The 23,942-nt window shown below is 41.1% G+C and overlaps 1 protein-coding gene across 12 annotated transcripts in view; it reads right to left on the bottom strand.

Moving 5' to 3' along the window:
• Nucleotides 1–1,047: 1,047 nt before the first annotated feature.
• The window catches only part of tecpr1a (tectonin beta-propeller repeat containing 1a), a 106,118-nt gene continuing 83,223 nt past the window's right edge, over nt 1,048–23,942 (bottom strand). For 6 of the 12 annotated variants that reach the window (XM_072269126.1, XM_072269122.1, XM_072269123.1 and 3 more), the window contains 3 exons: nt 19,386–19,492; nt 14,249–14,368; nt 5,669–8,384 (listed from right to left, as the gene is read on the bottom strand). In XM_072269126.1, the coding sequence (XP_072125227.1) occupies nt 8,202–8,384; nt 14,249–14,368; nt 19,386–19,492 (410 nt within the window). In that variant the 3' untranslated portion in view covers nt 5,669–8,201. Of the gene's footprint in view, nt 3,216–3,662; nt 8,385–14,248; nt 14,369–19,385; nt 19,493–23,942 lie in introns of those variants that run through there. The other 6 variants (XR_011887327.1, XR_011887326.1, XR_011887323.1 and 3 more) reach the window with 6 other exon arrangements.

Raw genomic sequence — 23,942 nt, 5'->3', positions numbered from 1 at the left:
TAGAGACTGGCTTGGGTATTGTGTCAACACATTTATTTTCCCCTCAATCTCCCATCCAACACAACTGTTTGAGAATTCAGTTGCAGGTTGTGACCCACCACCAGTAAAGTCATGTAATTACAGCCATCTACACCAAAAAAAAAACCCTCATTTAACTCATTAAATATCTCATTTTGAAGTCATAGCCATCTATCATAAATAAATCCTTAGAAACTTGTATTTCATAATTTCAGAATGTTTCATGTCCAATTAAGTAATTTTGAAGTGTTATCATTGTAGTTTTATAAGGAAGTGGTTATGTAACAATGGCTAGATCATTTTTTAAAATAATGGAAGATTGAGGGGAACTATTGGCCAGAATATTAGTATTTTAGCTAACAATCTTGGCAGAACCTTTTCTATTGACAGAGGGGCAAAGGCAGGTTGCTGGCGCCTTAAAACGAGTCATTTCAGGCAGATGGGGCTCATCAGCCATGATTGGCAGCTCATTTCAGAGAAGAAAAACTTTGATCTCATACCTCCATTGCCTTGCAGCTATATCCACTCATGGGGAAGGCTTCAGGGGTAAACCCCAAGAAAAAATACAAAGCGGGAGTCCCTAAGATGGTCCTATGTTGAGTTCAATGTTCACTGGTAACTCCTCTGACACTGCTGGTGCCAAACTGTATCAGTCTCTGCCATTATTTGGATTCATCAGCCCTGTGAAGCGGAGGAGCCTGCTAAATGGGCAACAGTGTGCTCTCCATATTGTACTGGCCTGGCTTTCGAATCCAGCTAGGACGTAATATCCACGATTGACCCTGATCAATGAGGGCCTATATTTCTACAGCAGTGCAGCTTAGGGTTAATAACATGGCTGCATAGAAAGAAAGAGATTTTAAATATTTGAAAATTCAGAATCCAAGAATGGTCATTGCTGATCCATGTCCCTGACTGAAGGAAATCAGTCACAAAACCCTCTGGATTGTATTTCAGCACAGGTTGCTTTTCTTCTATGTATAACATTGCTCTATAAACGTTTGATATTGTATAATTTTACATTGTCCTGTTTATTGAAAGTGAAATAAATAATTTTAATACAAGAGGCAACAAGTGGATGAAGTCCAGTGTGAAATTTTTCCAATTTGCCATACTTACACATGCATGATGACCAAAATCTACATCCTACCTTATCCACAAAGCTTTTATTGCCCGGTGGTAACACATCCATCCAAATTATTAGATATCCCATTATTCATGAAATAAATTATTTTCAACTTGATATTCCACTAGGATTGTTTGCAGGCAGTATTAGCAAAGTCTGAATTTGCTAATAACTTTGATATGACCAAATTAATCTGTCAATTAATAAAATTGTTACTTTATTTAGAGATACAGTGTAGAATAGACTCTTCAAGCCCAACAAGCCACACTCACCTTTTTAACCCTAGCCTAATCAAAGGTCAATTTACAATGGCCAATTAACCTAGTACGCCTGTAGACTGTGGGCGGAAACTCACATGATCATGGGGAGAACATTTGGTGCCGAAATTGAACTCCAAACTCTGACATCCCTAGCTGTAATAGAGTCACGCTAACTTCTATGCTACTGTGGCACACCTAAGATCTTCATTAAGCTGAGAGTATATCTCACATGAGCCAAATAGGTAACTAGGACTTGTCAGATAGATCCTCATCAAGCCAGCTCTCTCAGCAAGAACCCCATTTTCAAATGATGTGTAGGCATGGTTATAAGGTGCTGGGTTGCTGTTATTTGCAGTACGCAAACACAAAACTACACTGGGCCATCACAGAGGCACCGCAGTACTGATAGAAATGCATTATACATTTATCAGTGAAATCCAATACTTCTTTGCAATATATGTGATTGGCCAGCTTTTGTTGTGAGCAAGGGTTAAACTATAATCCACTATTAATTACATATACCATACCAAGGAGAAGCAAAACAATATAATACTCTATTAACTCTAGTTTGGTGAATAGTACTTTTGCACAAAGGCTTCTCCAGAAAAAACAAGAGACACTTAAATCAAATTGAATAAAACCACTTTAAAAAAGACGACAAATATAAATTCCACATAAAAACCCACAGAACTTTTCAATGTTTCAATCTACATTTGCTAAACACACCATTTAATACAAATAGGTTGTTAATGCCATCACGTAAACTCTGGAGAACTATGGATTTCTGAAACTTGATGTCTTAGCGTTCTTACTTTTTGGGAAAAGGAATTTAGTATTGCAAATCAAAGTCAATAATATGTGTGTTTATAGCTAAGGTCCTACTTATTTGCTGGCTGATTTTCAAAACCTGCAGCTGAAAGCAGACAAAAATGTGAGGTAAGTTAGTACTTTTGTGACAATTAGCAAACCAATAAATAGAGATCCCAGAGGTAATCAGAATGGGAGCCCCATCGTGTAGGAGTGATGGTGACCTTCTGAAAGGTGGGGTTGATAGTGGGACAATTAGGTTCACGGCAGTCGAGGCACAACTTCACAATTGCGGCAAAATTACAATTTGAATAGTGCACTAACTGATTTATCTCCAATGAAATCAATCGTATGGGTGAAAGGATTCAATAGAGCATCATTTCTGTTCAGAACTTTGAATATTCTTTGTATTTCATGGTTAAATAATTCACAAGTGATTCCAATTTCCAGCTTTGTGTATACATTCCAATACAGTAACATGGCTTCTTAACACACAGACAAGAACAATGAATGATATGATTGAGGTTCTACAAAAAGAACACGCACACACTGAAAGTAGCAGCAGTAGTCAGCAATTACTGGCCCTTCTGTTTCACATTATTTTTAAGAAGACTACCCAAATTTTCCAAAATGTGTTTAAGGTAAAATGCCCGTACGTCGCAAATAAAATAAATAGTCTAAATGAGGTTATTTTCAGAGAATGCATGTATAGTAGATATTAAATAAATGGTTTTTCAATCAAACATCACAGACAATGCCATGGTAGCGTGACACTATTACAGCTTCGGGGTTTTGGAGATCAGAGTCCTCTGTAAGCAGTTTGTATGTCCCCTCCATGGAATGTGTGGGTTTTCCCTGAGTGCTCCAGTTTCCTCCCACAGTCAAAAGACGTATCTGTAGGTTAACTGGTCATTGTAAGTTGTCCTGTGATTGGATTAAGGTTAAATCAGAGTTGTCGGGGGTCGCTGGGTGGTGTAGCTCGAAGGGCTGGAAGGGTCTTCAAACTAAATAAGTAAAATAAACATCGAAAATAAACTTCCTAACATTTTCACACATCTGGTCCCAAATAATTTAGTCATCCAGCGTTTAATTTCCCCAAATTTTGCCTCACACAGCAGTCACAGCACAGAAACATACCATTTGGTCCATAAGGTCTATGGCAGTGCAGAAGCTCCACATTAACTCTCTGCCGTCCTGTAGCTAACTCTATGAGCAATGCCTATTCTCTGCAGACTTCTCTAGCTTCTTTTTAAATGGACTGCTCTGTAAATAAAATGTCTGTTCTGTAGTAGTATTTATTGACACGCCAATAGGGAGAATTAGAGAGATCACATTTGCAGAGATTCTTGCTAGCCTTCAAGGCCCCGTAGTGATGTTATTCAAGAGAATTTCCATGGGGATGCCGGTAAGTATTCCCCCTAAACCTCCCCCCCCCCCACCCACCCCATACACAAACAAAATCAGCACAGGAATCAGCATTGTACTGAACGACGATTAAAATATAACCATATATTGCACATTTAGGTCCAAAGCACAGATGTGGAGGATACCTACAAGTAGAAGCTAACTTAATTGCTACAATGAGTTCTTCCCTCAGATACTACCTACACCAGAGGTTCCCAACCTTTTTTATGCCATGGACCTCTACCAACAACTAAAGGTTCCTTGTACCCCAGGTTGGGGTCTCCCGATCTAATCCACTGAAATCAAAGAGCAAACTCCCCAGAGGAGGTTCAATAATGAGTCAAGATTGTACTAAGGATAATGTTTTCAATCCCGTTAGGAGTGTGCTCCAACCTGAGTGTGTATTGAGGTCCTCAGACTGGTCCTATGCAATGGCATCAGAGAACAGATAATTTAATTCCTACTTGTTCCAGCACTAAAGCAGAGCATTAGGTCTTGCTGTTTGCCTCCACTGGCCTCACAACCAAACTACATGGTTGAATGTCAGATGTTGGATATATTGTACACTTGTTCCAGTGTGACTTTCTGGTAAGTGGAGTGTGAAGTAGCCGGCAGGAGAGAGCAACAAACAACATCCACAGGACTGGAGGATAATGAGAAGATTTAAAAAGTTATTCCTGATGAACTCTGTTGCACAATGATTCTGTTCATAAACAGGGCAATCGCATTTGCCAAATGAGTACTTCAGGGACAAACATATTTAGGGACTTTGATACAAAGCCATCACTTAGACAAACAGCAGACTTCATCATATTTATAAGATCATCTCTTAAAAAAGTATCCTTTGGAATACTGCTGAAATGAGGGGCTGAGAGAAGGTCCGATCAGTCACATAAGAAAGAATAGGTAAAGAGATTTCAAAGCCTTTAGAAACCCCTCAGAAAGGTGCAGTAAAAATTCTGCAGCCAAGTGGTTCAATAGAAGACATTTAATATTGCCTCTTGAAAATGGAGCCATGAACAAGCAATTAAGCATGTGGTAGAGTAGCTTGTTTAGATCCAGAGCCTATATGGTGTTTGGAGCATGCCATCTGTTTAGAAGCACCTGCCATCAAACACAGCATCTGTGATAACTAGACACGAGACAGCTCCCAATGTGGCTTCCAACCAGTGAGGGTAGGGCTGAGGAGAAGCACATGGGCCAAACCCAGGCCTGACAGTTATTTGGTTTCCAGCTCTCTCCAAGCTATGGCTTTGACTGCAATTCCCACAGTAGTCATTTATTTTGGTGGATGCTGTCGTTAAAACTAAAACAGGAATATACTTTAATTCCCCCCCCATTAAGTAATTCAGATTTCCAGAAGTCCCAACATGAAAATAGAACCATTTTTCATGACCTCAGGACATGTTCACAATGTAAAAGCATCACTGTTATAATGCAGGGAGTGTGACAGCCAATTTGTATGCAAACTCCCACAAACAGCAATGTGGTTACGACAAGGTTTAGAGTTCTGTTGGTTCAAGGATAAATATCAGCCCCAGTAGAATTGTACAACTCTCTGTCTTGTGAATGGGTCACTGGTGGCCACACAAGAAAACAAAGGAGGTGTCAGCTTGATCATTGGAGTCACTTATATCGCATCGTTATCCTGAACTTTGACAGTGGTGTGGACTAGATGCAGATTAAGAATCATAATTTGTCTTGTGTCATGGCACAGCCCGCGGGTGAAAAATGATATGCATATCATTTGGGTTAGGGAATTGTAATGCAAACCATTAGTCAAAAAGCTTTTCATCAGGCCATGGACCTGGCTGGTAAAACTCAAACCTGACTGGAGTTTATTCAGATGAGGCATAATAGGTTCAAATGTGTTGTAGAATGAAATGTTTAACACAGGGACAATCTCAGACTCTAATAGGGGCCACACAACAGGTCTGACCACTAACCGTTGAAACTGCAAACACACTGCAGAGGATTCATATCTTCTGTGAGCTGCAAGCCATCTTCAAAGCTTCCCAACTACATTTGTATGCAGTTAATGGGTCAATGGTTCAAGAGAACAGTTTCTTCCTACTACACGGCTCTTATCCCCTGTAACTTGATGTGCTTCAGGATCACAATACCACGGGGCAATGCACTTCTAAAAAGAGACACAACCATTAATAAAACAGTTCAAGCAGACTAGAATTGAATCTAACTTCTGCCAGCCTAGTTAATGGGCATTTCACTTCTCTAGCTGTTGTATAATATCCCGAGTCATGCTTGATACCTCCTGAGGTAGGAATTCTCCAATTCTCAACTCTTGGGCAAGATTCCTGCACCATTCCGAAAAGCATAGGGTCATTTGAGCACAAAGTATCAGGAAAAAGAAATCTGTGCATGTCAAGGTGTAAAGTACAAAGCATCACAGCCAATGCCCTTGAATGAAAAATCCTACACAGGGTAGTGGATACGGTCCATTCCAACACAGGTAAAGCCTTCCCCATTATTGAACATATCTACATAAAGCGTTCTCGTTGGAAAGCAGCATCCATCATCAGGAACCCCACCACCTAACACATTCTCTTTTCTCACTGCTGCTGTCAGGAAGAAGGTACAGGAGCCTCATGAGTCACACCACCAGGTTCAGGAACAATTATTACCCCTCAGCTACACGCTCTTGAATCGAAGGAGACAACTTCACTCGCCCCATCACTGAAATGTTCCCACAAACTATGGACTCAGTTTCAAGGACTTTTCATCTCATGTTCTTGATATTTATTGTCTATTTATTTATTATTATTCTTTCTTTCTTTTGTTATTTGCGGATTGTTGGCTTCTGCATACTGATTAAATGCCCAAGTTGGTGTGGTCCTTCATTGATTCTATTATGGTTATTATTCTATTGTGGATTATTGAGTATGCCCACAAGAAAATGAATCTCAGGGTTGTATATGGTCACACACACACACACACACACACACACACACACAAACGTATGTGGGGAGAGTGGGAGAAGAGGAAAATTGGAATGACAGGCGGATATGGTGACAGAGTAGGACTGAAGTTTCTCTGGAGGATAAGCATTGGATAGGCCAGCTGGACCAAGTATTTCTATGCCACACACTGTACATAAACATTTAGATAACACCAGTATAGAGATCACTGTAATCTCACAATGCAACTGTCAGTAGTTAATGCACTTGTCAAGTATCCTCACTGGAAGCACAGTAGGATTTTGTGTTATAACCATCCACAGCACTGGATATCCTGGTCTTAAACTAGCCTGTCAGAATCCTCAGGAAATGCCCGTTCCGTGGGATAAAAGAATGGCAGTGGTGAGAAGGATGAAAGTTTCTCTAACCCATCCTTACTGATTAGTTATCCTCTATTTACAAGATAGTCTGCATATTGAAAAAGACAGTGTTTCAGTTTCAAAATCTCCATCGCTATGTGGACCTGAGACATTCAATGATTCTCTCTCTAGTAATACTGCCTGACCTGCTGTGCTTCCTTGGTCTTCAGATTTCCAGCGGCTTTTGCTATTACAGACTCCATTCTGCCCCCATAGGTTCCCACTGAAATTGGCACTGGGGTTATATAGGACATGCAGAGTTTGTACCTAGTTTAACTTTGTCCAGCGTTCACTTTCCAAAGAACAAATCACAGAATCTGGTGGATTGTTAGTGCTCTGTCAGTTAGTTTTTAGATTAGATTAGATTATGAGTTCACTCAGTCCTCGTTTATTGTCATTTAGAAATGCATGCATTAAAAAATGATACGACGTTCCTCAAAGTTATCACAGAAACAAGCCATTTGGCCATTATGGTCAACTGTAGTTCAGTTCTGCCAGATCAAGCACACAGTAATGTTAAAGATGACGGTTCTCTGCATTGAGAACCACCTCAGGGACCCAAGCTGTTCATGCAATTCTGCAACCAAAACTACTGATGTTCCACTGAATACTCTGCACATGCATTTAGAGTGAATACTTAGTCATAGCCATAGTCATACTTTATTGATCCTGGGGGAAATTGGTTAATACTTCTCTGATCCAAAGCAGGCTTGCCTGTTTGAGAATGTTAGCAGTGCTAACTAGCACGTACCACCAGTTCTTCTACGTTCATCTCTGAGGTGGTTTTCAAAAATTCGTACCTTCTTGTGAGTTGTCCCGTCCTTACTCAGGCATGTGAATGGGTGCCACTGCAAAAATATGTTGTTTTTTTTTCTCTCTGTTGGAGAAGTTGCTGGAATCAATATATTACTGGGCCTCCATTGCTAAAACACAGACAGAATGATGAATGTTTTGGTGTCTGGTCAATGCTAGATTGAAATGGAAACCAACACCATGTTGGCTTAGATGTATCAGTGCCTTGCACTCTAAACCAAACATACTACATATTTGTTATTGGAGTTCAGTCAGAGTGATAGGCATTTTTATGCCCACAGTGCAAAATAACACCAAACATAGCTAACACACAAACTCACAGCACCATTCTACTTACTTAATGCAGTAAGTGGTCTCAGGTCAGTTCTGGGAAAGCTCAGTCATTGCCTGGACCAATAACAACACCAAAGCAGAACATGCAACATTATGATACAAGCTGTCAGCACCTGACAGCACTTTGATCAAGTTCCTGCTGCTCGATTATTAAACTGTTTTTAGATTTGGTGCCCGCCGTTCCATTCTGGGTTGTCAGCTTCAAGGGCTCGTTGTCAGGGGTTTTGGGAACACGACTGTATGAAGGGTCCATTGAGTTGGCTCTGACAGTGATGTGATCCCAGCCACCCTACAATGAGAAAACAATTCCACAATAGAAGTTACCTTGAAAGAAGAGACTGCAGAGAATCCTAGTCAATTAGAATTACAATAGTTAAAGGTCGTTAAAAAATTCATTATTAATTCTTCACGGTAGCGTAGTGGTTAGTGCAACGCCATTACAGCTCAAGGCATCGGAGTTTGGAGTTTCATTCTGGCGCTATATGTAAGGAGTCTCTGTACATCATCCCCATGGAATGCATGGGTTTCCCCCTGAGGCTCTAGTTTCCTCCCATGGTCCAAAGATGTACCGGGTAGGTTAACTGGTCATTGTAGATTGTCCCATGATTAAGTTGGGGTTAATTGGGGTTATCAGGGGTTGCTGGGTCAGCATGACTTGAAGGGCTGGAAGGACCTACTCCACATTGTATTGCTAAATAAATAAATAAAGGATCAAGGACCATTAAGGAAGTAAAAAGCTTGGTTTTCTAAGGTTTTGTGCACAGCATTGGAGGTGTGTGATCAGAATATTCTGCCTATTCAGAAGGGTTAGTTCAGCGGGCTGTAGACTTGGCCAGTCCTGTCATGGGAACTAGCTTCTCCACCATCGAGCACAACATCAAAAGGTGATGCCTCAAGAAGGCAGCATGCATCACAAAGGTCCCTCACCACCCAGGTCATGCCTTCTTCTCATTACTACTATCACGGAGGAGGTGGTGGGAAACTGAAAGTTTTAGGAACACCCCCTGCTCCAAGATCAGGTTTCTGAATGCTCCAGGAGCTGATGTACACTACCTCACTATTCCTCTTTTGCACTACTTACCTTTTGATTGTAACCTACATAATTTGCTTTACCTGCAGTATACTGCTGTCACAAATTTCATGACTTGTATCAATGACAATAAACCTGACTTTGATATACAGTAAGAAAAATGGAGGGTTATGGGTTATGTAAGGGGGAAAGGTTAGTTTGATTGTGGAGTAGGTTTATATAGGCCAGCACAACGTCGTGGCCTGTATTGTGCTATTCAGTTACAGAACCATAGAAGGGGTCTGATCAGCCCATTGTTGGATTGGGGTGTAGCATTATTATTTCTCCTGCAGTTTAACTTTTCTATGCTTGCTTGTTTTTTTATATAATCACCTATACATTCAGTGACCACTTTATTAGGCACACCTGTAAAGCTGTTCCTTAATGCAAATATCTAATCAGCCAATCATGTGGCAGCAATTCAATGCATAAAAGCATGCCGACATGGTCAAGTAGTTCAACTGTTGTTCAGACCAAACATCAGAATGGGGAAGAAACGTGATCTGAGTGACTTTGAATGTGGAATGATTGTTGGTGCCAGACAGGGTGGTTTGAGTATCTCAGAAACAGCTGATCACCTGGGATTTTTACGCAGAACAGTCTCTAGAGTTTACAGAGAATGGTGCAAAAAACAAAAAAAAAATCCACTGAGTGGCAGTTCTTTGGGCAAAAACGTCTTAATCGTGAGAGAGGTCAGAGGAGAATGGCTAGACTGGTTCAAGCTGACAGGAAGGTGACAGTAACTCAATTAACCACGGGTTACAACAGTGATGTGTAGAAGAGCATCTCTGAATGCACAACACATCGAATAGGAAGTGGATGGGCCACAGCAGCAGAAGACCATGAGTATACACTCAGTGGCCACTTTATTTGGTACAGGAGGTACTTAATAAAGTGACTACCGACTACATACATGCAATTGTTCAGATAATTTTCCAGTAATCATGGTACACATCTAGAAACTTCTTAAGTTTTCCTTAGCAGGTGTCACACCACTTGAATCTGGTTATTTTATAGGTTAGTTGTTACCTGTGGAAATTTTGTTATCTCTAGTCTCAGAATGAAATGACCACGTATGCTTTTTCCTTTGTCTTTTCTTTGTTCTTTTGGCTTATCCTTCTTGTTCAGTTTCCACTCTTGTAAAATTATCACAAGTAATATGGTTTATCCCTCATTCTTATTTCTGAAGAACCTTTGGATTACAAAAGTATCAGGACCCAACAAGTCTATGCGAAAACAATCTAGCTGCTTTTACTACTCCAGCCTCTTCCCACAATCCTGCTAGTTCTTTAACGGCAACCCTTGAATGACAGGGCAGACAATGCCTGGCAAAACATTCCAAATCCTAATCATTTGCTATGTAAAGAAACTTTCCATCATGTCACTTTGCTTCTTTAGCTGGCCATCCCAATCCCATGCCCCCCGGTTCTCTTCATCTACACTATCTATGCTCTTCAGTGAATCCTGAGTGCTGTTTTATTCAATTTCTCAACCTGATTTCATTGAATATGCACGATACTCTAGTATCTCTTAGTTCTTATACCCTTTATACCACATAGAACAGTGCCTTATATATTGCTTAGTGAAATTACCCCCTCTCACCTCAAGTGCATGCCCTCTGGTATTAGACATTTCAACCCTGGGAAGAAAATACTGTTTGTTTAAGACCATAAGACCATAAGATATAGGAACAGAAGTCGGTCATTTGGCCTATCGAGTCTGCTTCGCCATTCAATCATGGGCTGATCCAATTCTTCCAGTCATCCCCACTCCCCTGCCTTCTTCCCATACCCTTTGATGCCCTGGCTAATCAAAGACCTACCTATCTCTGCCTTAAATGTACCCAATGACTTGCCCTCCAAAGCCACTTATGGCAACAAATTCCACAGATTTATCACCCTCCGCATCTCAGTTCTAGAAGGACATCCTTCAATCCTGAAGTTGTGCCCTCTTGTCTTAGACTCCCCTACCATGGGAAGAAACTTTGCCATATCTAATCTTTTCAGGCCTTTTAACATTCATTCTCCTGAACTCTATCTATGCCTCTCATAATCTTGTAAACATCAGATCTCTATTGCCTTTTTTCATTTTACTACATTACTGTGCAAAAGTCTTAGGTACACATACAGTATATGGCTAGGATGCCCAAGACTTTTGCACAGTACTGTAGTAATTTTATGTATTGCACTGTACTGTTGACACAAAAAAAATCATGACATATGTGAGTGATGATAAACCTGATTCTGATCTGGGTCTCTATTGTGGACTGAGAGTAGGAAGGGGGCAGGGACAGGGGAATCATGGCTGGGAAAAGGGGAAGGGAGAGGGGAGGAAGCAGGAAGCACCAGAGACATCCTGTAATGATCTGTAAACCAATTGTTTGGAAACACATGATCTTCCCTGGTGTCTCAGGGCTGGGTGTATCTGCACCTGTGCCACCTCCTGCCCTGGCACACCTTCTCTGCCACCTGTCCCACACCCCTCCCAAGGCACTCTACCCTCGCCATTCCCAACATCATTTGCTCCTGCCAGATATACAAAACTTGATTTCTGCTCCAAGTTGACAAACACAGTACTGCACAAATATATATATATATACACACACACACGCACACATATACACTTAAAACCCTTGCATAGTCATCATCTATATCATCTATCATCATCATTACGTGCCATGTTGTACAGCGTGGGCACGATCATGGTCTTTCCATAACCATCTTGGCAATTTTTTCTACAGAAGTGGTTTACTATTGCCTTCTTCTGGCCAGTGTCCTTACAAGATGGGTGATTCCAGCCATGATCAATACTCTTCAGAGATTGCCTACCTGACATCAGTAGTCACATAACAAGCGCTGGTGATATGCACCAGCCGCTCATACAACCATCCACCACCTGCTCCCATGGCTTCTCATGACCCCGATCAGGGAGCTAAACAGGTGCCACACTCTGCCCAAGGGTGACCCTGCACAGTACTGTATCTAAATATAATATTTTACAAGTCTCAGTATTAAATTGCATTTGTCACCCATCTGCCCATCTTTGAAAGCTTCAAGTTCCTAAGGAGTGTACATTGCCAATGACCTGTTCTGGTCAAACCCTGTAGACACCAGGAACGAGAAAGCTCACCAGTGCCCCACTTTCCACAGGAGGTTAAAGAATTTGTCATGCCCTGATGAAGGTTCTCAGACTGAGATGTTGACTGTTCATTTCCCTACCAAGATACACCCTGTTCTGAAACTGCACAGAGTATGTACACAGCTGAGTACATCACAGAAATCAGCCTCCTCTCCATAGACTCTGCCTACACTTCTTGCTACCTCGGTAAAACAGCCAGCAGAATCCAGGCTCCCACCCACACTCGACATTCTTTCTTCTCCTCGCTTCCAATGGGCAGAAGATACAAAAGCCTAACAGCACATACCACCAGGTTCAAGGACGGCTTCTATCCCACTGTTACAAGACTACTGAAAATGCCCCACAAACATTAGATGGATTCTTGACCTCACAATCTATCTTGTAATGGACTTACACCTGTCTGCACTGGACTTCCTCTGTAACTGTGACATTCTGATGTTAGTTATTGTTTTCCCTTGTACTTCTTCAATGCACTGTTGTAATGAAATGATCTGTATGGATGACATACAAAACATGTGTGACAATCATAATGCACCAATTTACCGGCCTCCTAACAATTCACTTTGTGTCATCTACATTCTCTCTTGTTCCCCATTTCTCCAATTTACCACTGAAACTCCTTGCTTTTAAAATCTTCTTTTGGAAAAATTTCTGATGATTTACCTCTGGAGGTCAGGTATTGGTGAACTCAGGATAAAAATACTAACGGAAAGAAAAATATTGGTGGGGAATACATTTAGATTTAAACTGCTGTTTGCAGGGAACAATGCCAAATTTTTACGAAGCAATAAAGAATGGCCTCAATTTTTATGAGGCTTAATTGAAGTGCTGGAGGTTCTGCCAAGATCAGAATCAGAATCAGAATCATATGACGTGAAATTTGTTAACTTTGCAGCAGCAGTTCAATGCAATACATAATCTAGCAGAGAGAGAAAAAAAAATCAAATAAAATAATAATAAATAAACAAGTAAATCAATTACGTATATTGAATAGATTTTTTAAAAATGTACAAAAACAGAAATACTGTATATTAAAAAAAAGTGAGGTAGTATCCAAAGATTCAATGTCCATTTAGGAATTGGATGGCAGAGGGGAAGAAGCTGTTCCTGAATCGTTGAGTGTGCACCTTCAGGCCTCTGTACCTCCTCCCTGTGGTAACAGTGAGAAAAGGGCATGCCCTGGGTGCTGGAGGTTCTTAGTAATTAAAACCTCAGAAACAATGAGGTGAAAGTACACACACACACATGAATCCCTGATTTAACCAATCTGCCATTTAATGAAAAACAGGCATGAAAGGTAAAGAAACAACTTTATTGATTCTCACATTTAGGTGTGTAACATTTTAATGTCCCTAGATCAATGAAAAATGATTAAGTCCTGCTAAAAAAAATTAAAACACAAGGCCATAAAACGTAGGAGCAGAGTTGGGCCATTCATGCCAAAATTGTCATTTCCAATATTACTCAGTACTGGCCAGCAGAAAACTTTGTATTTAATCTCCACAGTTAAAAGGAAATATCCAGGGTAAATGCACAATGTGTGACCCCAGAAGAACAGGAATCAGAAGGATTTGGCCATTGGGCCGTTAAGATCTGTTCCACTATTTATCAAGCTTATGGCTGGTTGATTAATCCTATAACACAACACTGTTTCCAGAGCTCTCTCCATATCCCCTGCTTCATTTAATATCCAGAAATCTATTGATCTCTGTTTTGAATGAACTCAGTGACTGAGTTTCCACACCTCTCCAGGGAACATAATTTCGAAGTTAGCACACAGAATGTGAAGAAATTTGTCCTTATTTCAGTCCTAAATGGCCTTCACCTATTATAGAACCACCAAACATGGGAGCAGATTAGGCCATTTGGTCCTTTGAGTAGATATTTAGTACATAGTTGTACTAACTATATAACTGTTAGTACTCACACGGAAATTGCTAACTTACTCCAATGCCGTAGTCCCAACAGCTACCCATGGGTTCCTGTGGCTGTACACCTAAGCGATGACACACTGTCCCACAGCTCAGGCTGTGGCTGCCTTGAACCTTATCAGCGACTATCCAGATCTGTTTCAAAAGGGAAAATTTACATTTATTAGTACCTAGAACTATCGGCCTTGCTATCACATCAGTATCTTTACAACTTCCGTCTATAATACGCTGCACTTTATATGGAGTAGGGCAATGCAAGGTGCCTCATCAGTACATTATCAATCAAGGTAAAAAAAAAACAGTTTAAGTAAGAACATATTAAGGAAGACGGCCAAAACATGCTCAGAAATGTGGGTTTAAGAAGGGCCCATACCTGTTGGAATTTAGAAGAATGAGGAGGGATTTCACTAAAACCTATCGAATATTGAAAAACTTTTGATAGTATGAGCTAAAGGGCCTGTACTGTGCTTCACTTGCAGATCCCAGTCAGTTTGAATTGGCAACAATAACTCCACAATCTCCACAAAGGACAAGTGCACCACAAAGCTGTGTGCTTAGCCGCCTGCTCTAATCACTTTACACTTATGACTGTGTGACTACGCACAGCTCCAATGCCAAATTTAAATTTGCTGACGATACCAGAGTCATTGGCTGAATCAAAGGTGGTGACAAATCTGCATATAGGAGGGAGACTGAAAAACTGGCTGAGCGGTGCCACGACAGGTGGTATAATTTCAGGGGACCTCTCCTGGGCCCAGCACACAAGTACAATTACAAAGAAAGCAGGGCAGCACCTCTACTTCCTGAGGAGTTTGCAAAGATTCAACATGACATCTATAATTTTGACTTTAAGAGCCCAGAGGTAATGTTGCAGCTATATAGGACCCTGGTCAGACCCCACTTGGAGTACTGTGCTCAATTCTGGTCGCCTCACTACAGGAAGGACGTGGAAACCATAGAAAGGGTGCAGAGGAGATTTACAAGGACGTTGCCTGGATTGGGGAGCATGCCTTATGAGGATAGGTTGAGTGAACTCGGCCTTTTCTCCTTGGAGCGATGGAGGATGAGAAGTGACCTTATAGAAGTATATAAGATGATGAGAGGCATTGATCGTGTAGATAGTCAGAGGCTTTTTCCCAGGGCTGAAGTGGCTAGCATGAGAGGGCATAGTTTTAAGGTGCTTGGAAGCAGGTACAGAGGAGATGTCAGGGTTAAGTTTTTTTTAACGCAGAGAGCGGTGAGTGTGTGGAATGGGCTGTTGGCAGCGGTGGTGGAGGTGGATACGATAGGATCTTTTAAGGGACTCCTGGATGGCTACATGGAGCTTAGAAAAATAGAGGGCTATGGGTAAAGCCTAGGTAGTTCTAAGGTACGGACATGTTCAGCACAGCTTTGTGGGCTGAAGGGCCTGTATTGTGCTGTATGTTTCCTACGTTTCTATGACTAACTTCCATCGACTGGCTGCATCACAGCTTGGAATGGAAACACTGATGCCCTTGAATGGAAAATCCTACAAAATGCAGTAGAGATGACCCAATCCATTACGGTTATCCATCAACTCTTCCCACCATTGAGCATAGGAGAGCAGCATCCATCCTCAAGGACCCCTGCCTCCCAGGACATGCTCTCTTCTCACTGCTGCGATCAGGGAGGAGGTACAAGTGCCTCAGGACTCACATCATTAGGTTCAGGAATAGTTAGAAACATAGAAAACATACAGCACAATACAGGCCCTTCGGCCCACAAAGCTGTGCCGAACATGTTCTTACCTTAGAACTACCTAGGCTTACCCATAGCCCTCTATTTTCCTAAGTTCCATGTATCCATCCAGAAGTTTCTTAAAAGACCCTATCGTTTTCTCCCCCACCACCGCTGCCGGCAGCCCATTCCATGCACTCACCACTTTCTGTGTAAAAAACTTACCCCTGACATCTACTCTGTACCTACTTCCAAGCACCTTAAAAATATGCCCTCTTGTGCTAGCCATTTCAACCCTGGGAAAAAGACTCTGATTATCCACACGATCAATGCCTCTCATTATCTTGTACACCTCTGTCAGGTCACCTCTTATCCTCCGTTGCTCCAAGGAGAAAAGGCCGAATTCACTCAACCTATTCTCATAAGGCATGCTCCCCAATCCAGGCAACATCCTTGTAAATTTTGTTACCCCTCAACCATCAGGCTCTGGAACCAGAGCAGATAACTTCTCTCAACTTCATGCCCCATCACTGAACTGTTCCAACAACCTTTAGACACATCTTCAAGGACTCTTCATCTCATGCTCTTGATATTTATTGCTTATTTATTTATTATTGTAACACAGTGGGGGGCATGGTCAACAGCCTATTGCTGCATTTCTAATGACCAACACAGTTTATTGTTCTTGTGTTAAAATGCTTTTGTGGAATTATGGTGGGAAGTTCCAGTTCATTTATTGTTACATTTTAGCTTGGGTTATACAGTTATTCACCTGTGTATTTGTGGGTCACCCAGAATGTAACTGGGGTGTGTGATGGTCAACTCCCCCATCTGTATGAAACTGGTTAGGTTTAATCTCTGCAACACACATCAAAGTTGCTGGTGAAGGCAGCAGGCCAGGCAGCATCTCTAGGAAGAGGTACAGTTTCAAGCCAAGACCCTTCGTCAGGACTGGGTTAATCTCTGGGTCTGTTTTGTGTTGATCACAATAAAATAGTTGTTGAGTTAACAAGCTTCCTCATCCGTTATTATGGACCAAATGCTTGCCACATTATTATTATCTTTTAAATTTATTTTTGTATTTGCATTTAGTTGTGTTTTGTGCATTGGTTGCCTGTTGGTGCAGTCTTTCATTTACTTTCAACTTTGTTCTATGTTCTATGGATCAACTTGAACCAGCAGTACATTTCTTGATGTCAGTCAGCACAAATGTTATTATGAAATATTTATATTATTTATACTTATATTTCTATAATACCTTCCAAGATTTCAGTTTAATTTCAAAGACCTTTACTATTGTATTTTCAAAATGTTGTCACTGTTGTGATGTAAGAAATGCAGAAACTAAATTGTACACATAGCAAGTGCCCATAAACAACAACATGAAGACAATATTCTCTCAATGTTTAGTGTTGAATGGCAAATACTATGCAGGGCATCATAAAGGACTCCCCTGATCTGGTACAACACAGCTTTTCACATTTACACAAGAGAGAACTATGAATCTCAGATTAACTTGTATTGAACGAATGTACACCAATACAGATGATGCAGCACTCTCTTACTACTGCACGGTAGTATCAGCCTAGGGATGTGCTCTAGTCGCTAAGACACAACTTGTACACATAACCTACTGAAAAGTTCAAAGCAAATGTATTATCAAAGTACATATATGTCGCAATATACAACTCTGAGGTTTATTTTCTTATGGGCAATCACAGTGGATACAAAAACACAATAGAATCAATGAAAAACCACACCCAATAGGACGGACAACAACTAATGTGCAAAAAATAAACAACAAACTGTGCAAATACAAAAAGAATGCAAAAAATAAATACATAATAATAATAAATAAGCAATAAACAATGAGAATATGAGATGAAGAGTCCTTGAAAGTGAGTCCATAGGTTGTGGGAACATTTCAATGATGAGGCAAGTTAAATTGACTGCAGTTATCCCCTTTGGTTCAAGAGGCTGATGGTTGAGGGATAGTAACTATTCCTGAACCTGGTGGTGTGAGTCCTGATGCTCTTGTTCCTTCTTCCTGATGGCAACAGTGAGGAGAAAGCATGGCCTGGGTGGTGGGGATCCCTGATGCTGGATTCTGCTTTCCTTCGACAGTGTTTCACGTAGATGCGCTCAGTGGTTGGGAGGGCTTTACCATGATTGACTGGTCTACTACCTTTTTGTAGGATTTTCCATTCAAGGGCATTGGTGTCTCCATACCAGGCTGTGATGCAGCCGGTCAATACACTCTCCACTACATATCTGTAGAAGATGTCAAGTCGAATCTCTGCAAATTCCTAAGTAGAGGTGCTGCTGTGCTTTCTGTGTAATTTCACTTACTTACTGGACCCAGAACAGGCCCTCTGAAACAGTAACACCTTTTGGAATTTAAAGTTGCTAACCCTTTCCACCTCTGATTTTCTGATGAGGACTAGCTCATGGTCAAGTATACAGAAAAGTGGTGGCAAAGTCACCACAGGCAAAGTCCTCTCCACAATTGAGTACATTTACAATGAACACTGTCACAAAAAAAGCAGCCTCCCACCAACCAGGCCATGCCCTCTTCTCACTACAACCATCGGGCAGGAAAGTACAGAAGCCTTAGGTCCCACACTACCAGGTTCAGGAATAGTTATAACCCTACAACCATCAGGCTCCTGAACTAGCATGGATAACTTCACTCACCTCAACACTGAACTGACTCTACAGCTTGCAAACTCACTTTCAAGGATTCTTCATAACTTAGCATTATTATTTTCTTGTTTGCAGAGTTCATCTCCTTTTGCACATTGGATGTTTGTCAGTCTTTGTTTATGTATGGCTTTTCATAAATTCTATTGCAGGAGTCTTGAGTTCCACACTGCAAGGTTTGTTTGCCTCAGTGGCTTGTGGCTGTGGACTCTACAGTTTGATGATTAATGTTCCTTGTGTTATTTGTTTGCTTCTTGCTATTTGCGTGATTTGTTCTCTTCTCACATCTCTGATGGTCTTATTGCATGGGGGAGGAGGGTTCTTTATATGGATCCTATGGTATTTCTTGTTTTGTGGCTGTTTGCAAGATGGCAAATCTCAAGGTTGTATATTGTATAATAAATGTACTTTGAACTTGTACGCATTTATTTTCTTGTAAATGCTGACAAGAAAATGAATTGCAAGGTGTACATGCTTTGACAATAAATCTGTCTGGAATTGCATGTTCTTCCTGTTAGAATGGGGATGGATTAGAAATTTTGTCTACCCCCTACAACTCAGCATGGGGGCTTTCCCATTACTACAGAACACAATGCGTCAGACCTAGAAAATTATTTTCTAGTTTAAACCACCATTCCTCTTACCCAGCTACAAAATCTACCTTTGTCCAACTTTTGTTGATTTGCATTTAGAACAGTGAATGCCACTTGAATGAACAAAGTTCACTGGCATTCATACATCAGGAGGCACTTACCTGATCAAGGGGACCTACAGACACCTTACGAACATTTGTGGAGACATGTTGCCAGATGGATCCCTGAGGATAACTTGGAGAAATACCCTGACGAAACCACAAATTACCTGGAATAAAAGCACCAGAAGTAACCTAACATTTTTACTTTGCAGAATTTTTTGCTCTCAGCATATTTTTTCTCTAGTGAAACTTTAAATAAAAATATTTCCTATTGATTCCTTTTTAATTTGCCTCCATTATAAAATATTCAATTCAGTAACATTTTATAAAATTGAATTCAGGAGAGATTCAGTAAAATTGAATTGGACATATACTTGAGATGGGGCCTCTGCAGCACTGAGGAGATCTTCAAAAGGCAATGCCTCAAAAAGGCAGCATCCATCATTAAGGACCCCCATCACCCAAGACATGCCCTCTTCCAATTGCTAACAGCAAGGAGGAAGTACAAGAACCCGAAGACACACAGACAATGTTTTAGGAACAGCTCCTTCCCCTCCACCATCAGATTTCTGAATGGACAATGAACCCATTTACACTACCTCACTATCTTTGCTCTCTTTCTGCACTACCAGCAAATTTCACAACATATGCGGGTGATATAAAACCTGAATGCATTTATGGACTGTGAACTTTTTCAGACTGTTGTTTTCTAAATTCTGTGTTTTTGCATGTTCCTTTCCATCCATGTTTGTGTAAGAGGAAGTGGTTTGGGGGGGGTGTTGAGTTCTGTTAGTGCAGTTGAGGGGGTTTAGGTGTCGGTGTTCTTGTTTCGTTTTGTGCGAGGGCAGAGGATTTGGGGGTCAATGTTCTTGTTCTGTTTTGTCGGTTTTTCTGTGTCGGAGGGTTGAGGGGGTTGATGATCTTTTCTGTGTGGGGGGGTGGGTTTTATGGTTTTTCTTTGTTTTGTGGCTAACTGGAGAAGACGAATCTCAGAGTTGTATATAGAATCATACTTTGATAATAATAAATGAATCTTTGAACCTTAGATTCTGATTCTGAGAAAATAGTGGAGAAGCAGAACTGGATTAACTATAAAATTAGGAGCTGGCACAGACAGAATGGACCAAATGGCCTCCCTCTACACTATATCATTCTATAATGCTACCATTTTACTGAAGGTAGCTTGCTTCAGTATGAATTCACATCCAAGAGAACGGTAGAATGAAGCACACTGTGGCAGCTCATACTGTAATGAATCATTGTTAAATAGAGTAGCCTATGTGTTTTATTTTTCAGAGATTAAGGTTTAGCTTTATTTGTCACAAGTACATTGGAATATTGAAACATACAATGAAATGCACAGTTTGATGTGGTGGGGCAGCCCCCAAGTGTTGACATCATAGCTTGCCCACAACTCACTAACCCTAACCTGTACTTCTTTGATATGATGGAGGAAGCTGGAGAACCTGGAGGAAATCCACATGGTCATGGAGAGAATGTACAAACCACTTACAGACAGCGGCAGGAATTGAGCCCGAATGGTGACTGCTGGCGCTCTAATGCGTTGCACTAACTGATAAGCTACTGTGCTGCCAATATTTCTTAGCAGGGTATTGGTAATGCTGCTACATTACCAATGCATTTTTTAAAATTAAGTGCAATCGTGAACAATAGTCAGATCAGAAATGCTGATCAAGTCAGCTAGTTCTCAAAGAGAACTCTGATAGGCCAATCAGATGGTTCACTGCTGCTCAGCGATGGAACATAAAAAAAAATCATGTGTACAATTAAGAAATATTAAAAAATAGTAGAAATACTGGAGTCATGATGAGATCTGCTGGAGAGAGACATTTATACACATGCTATCCTCCATAATTTAAAGAGATTGAAGGATAAGGTTGCAGGGTGACAAAACGTGGCAGGAGCACTCGGAACTAAAAACTAATCCCTACTGGGAGAAAACAGCACCTGTTCTTTCAGCACTGTTCTCCAGCAGTTTAAGGACTAAGTCCAGCCAAAACATAACTCACAAGTGCTCTTGAAAGTCAGATATTAACCCCGCCTATCAACAACCAAGCACTGCCATCCTGGTCCCTTTCATATTGCAAAGAAATGTGTGATGGGGTGACGCTAATGAACTGTGAGACTGAAGTAAATGGTGTACCAAAGGAATTTTAGCACTGGAGGAGATAGTGGAGGAACTTAATGAATACTTTACTTTAGTATTCACTATGGAAAAGGACTTTGGTGATTGTAGGGATGACTTACAGCAGACTGAAAAGCTTGAATGTAGAGACATTAAGAAAGAAGAAGTGCTGGAGCTTTTGGAAAGCATCAAATTGGATAAGTCACCAGGACCGGACGGGACATACTATAATCCAGGTTACTGTGGTAGGCGAGGGAGGAGATTGCTGAGCCTCTGGCAATGATCTTTGCATCATCAATGGGGACGGGAGAGGTTCTGGAGGATTAGAGGGTTGCAGATGTTGTTCCCTTATTCAAGAAAGGGAGCAGAGATAGCCCAGGAAATTATAGACCAGTGAGTCTTACCTCAGTGGCTGGTAAATTGATGGAGAAGATCCTGAGAGGCAGGATTTATGAACATTTGGAGAGGCATAACATGATTAGGAATAGTCAGCATGGCTTTGTCAAAGGCAGGTTATGCCTTACTAGACTGAATGAATTTTTTGAGGATGTGACAAAACGCGTTGATGAAGGTAGAGCAGTAGATGTAGTGTATATGGATTTCAGCAAGGCATTTGATAAGGTACACCATGCAAGGCTTATTGAGAAAGTAAGAAGGCATGGGATCCAAGGGGACCTTGCTTTGTGGAATCAGAATTGGCTTGCCCACAGAAGGCAAAGAATGGCTGTAGACAGGTCATATTCTGCATGGAGGTTGGTGACCAGTGGTGTGCCTCAAGGATCTGTTCTGGGACCCCTTCTGTTTGTGATTTCTATAAATGACCTGGATGAGGAAGTGGAGGGATAGGTTAGCAAATTTGCTTATGACACAAAGGGTGGGGGTGTTGTGGATAGTGTGGAGGGCTGTCAGAGGTTACAGCAGGACATCGATAGGATGCAAAACTGGGCTGAGAAGTGGCAGATGGAGTTCAACCCAGATAAGTGTGAGGTGGTTCATTTTTGTAGGTCAAATATGATGGCAGAACATAGTATTAATGGTAAGACCTGGCAGTGTGGAGGATCAGAGGGATCTTGGGGTCTGAGTCCATAGGACACTCAAAGCTGCTACGCAGGTTGACTCTGTGGTTAAGAAGGCATACGGAGTATTGGCCTTCATCATTCATGGGATTGAGTTTAAGAGCCGAGAGGTAATGTTACAGCTATATAGGACCCTGGTCAGACCCCATTTGGAGTACTGTGCTCAGTTCTGGTCGCCTCACTGCAGGAAGGATGTGGAAACTATAGAAAGGGTGCAGAGGAGATTTACAAGGATGTTGCCTGGATTGGGGAGCTCCTGGATAGGTACATGGAGCTTAGAAAAATAGAGGGCTATGGGTAACCCTAGGTAATTTCTAAAGTAAGTACATGTTTGGCACAGCGTTGTGGGCCGAAGGGCCTGTATTGTGCTGTAGGTTACCTCTGGCCAGACAAGCTCTGGGACAATGGTGCCAACGATGAACAGTTCTTGATTGCTATCAGTCAAGTGTCACTGTAAGTTTGGGCTTTGCGGTAAATTACAAGATGCTGGAAGGTCAGATGACACGTGTGGCGAAAGAAATATAGTTCATGCTTCAGGTTGATAACTTTCATTAGCACTTTAAATATTGACCCAGTTGAATAAACACTATCTAGCATGCTGGATTACTTTAAACATTTTCTGTTGTATTTTTAGGATACGGAACATTTTACTTTTGGATTAAAGCTATTTAGCTTCTACTAAATGACACAAAGTTTGTTTTGACATTTGTTTTAAGAATAACACAATAATGCGCCACTGAGGTAATTCAGCCCATCATACCTCAGAGTTCTTTCAATGAGAACTACCTTTTTCTTCTAGTAATTTACACAATTTTCTTTTGGCAATTACTATCAAATCTGCTTTTGCCACTCTCTCAGGCCGCTTGTTAGTGCACAAATACACAAACGCACTTCACAATAATACTACCATTTCCTCAGGCATTTTCTGAAGCCTGTAGCTTTAAGATTCAAGATTCGAGATTGTTGAATGTAACTTCCAGTACACAGGAGAACAAAATAACTGTTACTCTGGATCCAACGCAGCACAAAACAAAACCCCAGTAAGATAAAAGAACAAAATAATAAAAAGATACAATAATATAAGTATGTAAGATAGCTTATATACAAGATTGATTGTATGTCTATAAAGTGATGATAGGCACTGGAGTGTCTGTACTTCAGGTGACTCTGACAGGAAATGATTAAGTAGTGGGGGTTGGGGGTATGGAGGGGTGGGTTGATCGGGCTTATTGCTTGGGGACAGTAATTGTTTTTGAGTCTGGTATTGATGTTAACATAGCCTCCTCCCTAATGGGAGTGGGACAAACAGTCCATGAGCAGGTTGGGAGGGGGTGGGGTGGGATCCTTCATGATGTTACGGGCTCTTTTCAGGCATCTTTCTGTATACATGTCCTT

This window comes from Mobula birostris, chromosome 9 (genome assembly GCF_030028105.1).
Source record: "Mobula birostris isolate sMobBir1 chromosome 9, sMobBir1.hap1, whole genome shotgun sequence".
Taxonomy (NCBI): Eukaryota; Metazoa; Chordata; class Chondrichthyes; order Myliobatiformes; family Myliobatidae; genus Mobula; species Mobula birostris.
The sequence above is the reverse complement of the archived record's forward strand: the minus strand, read 5'-3'. Positions and strand labels throughout refer to the sequence as shown.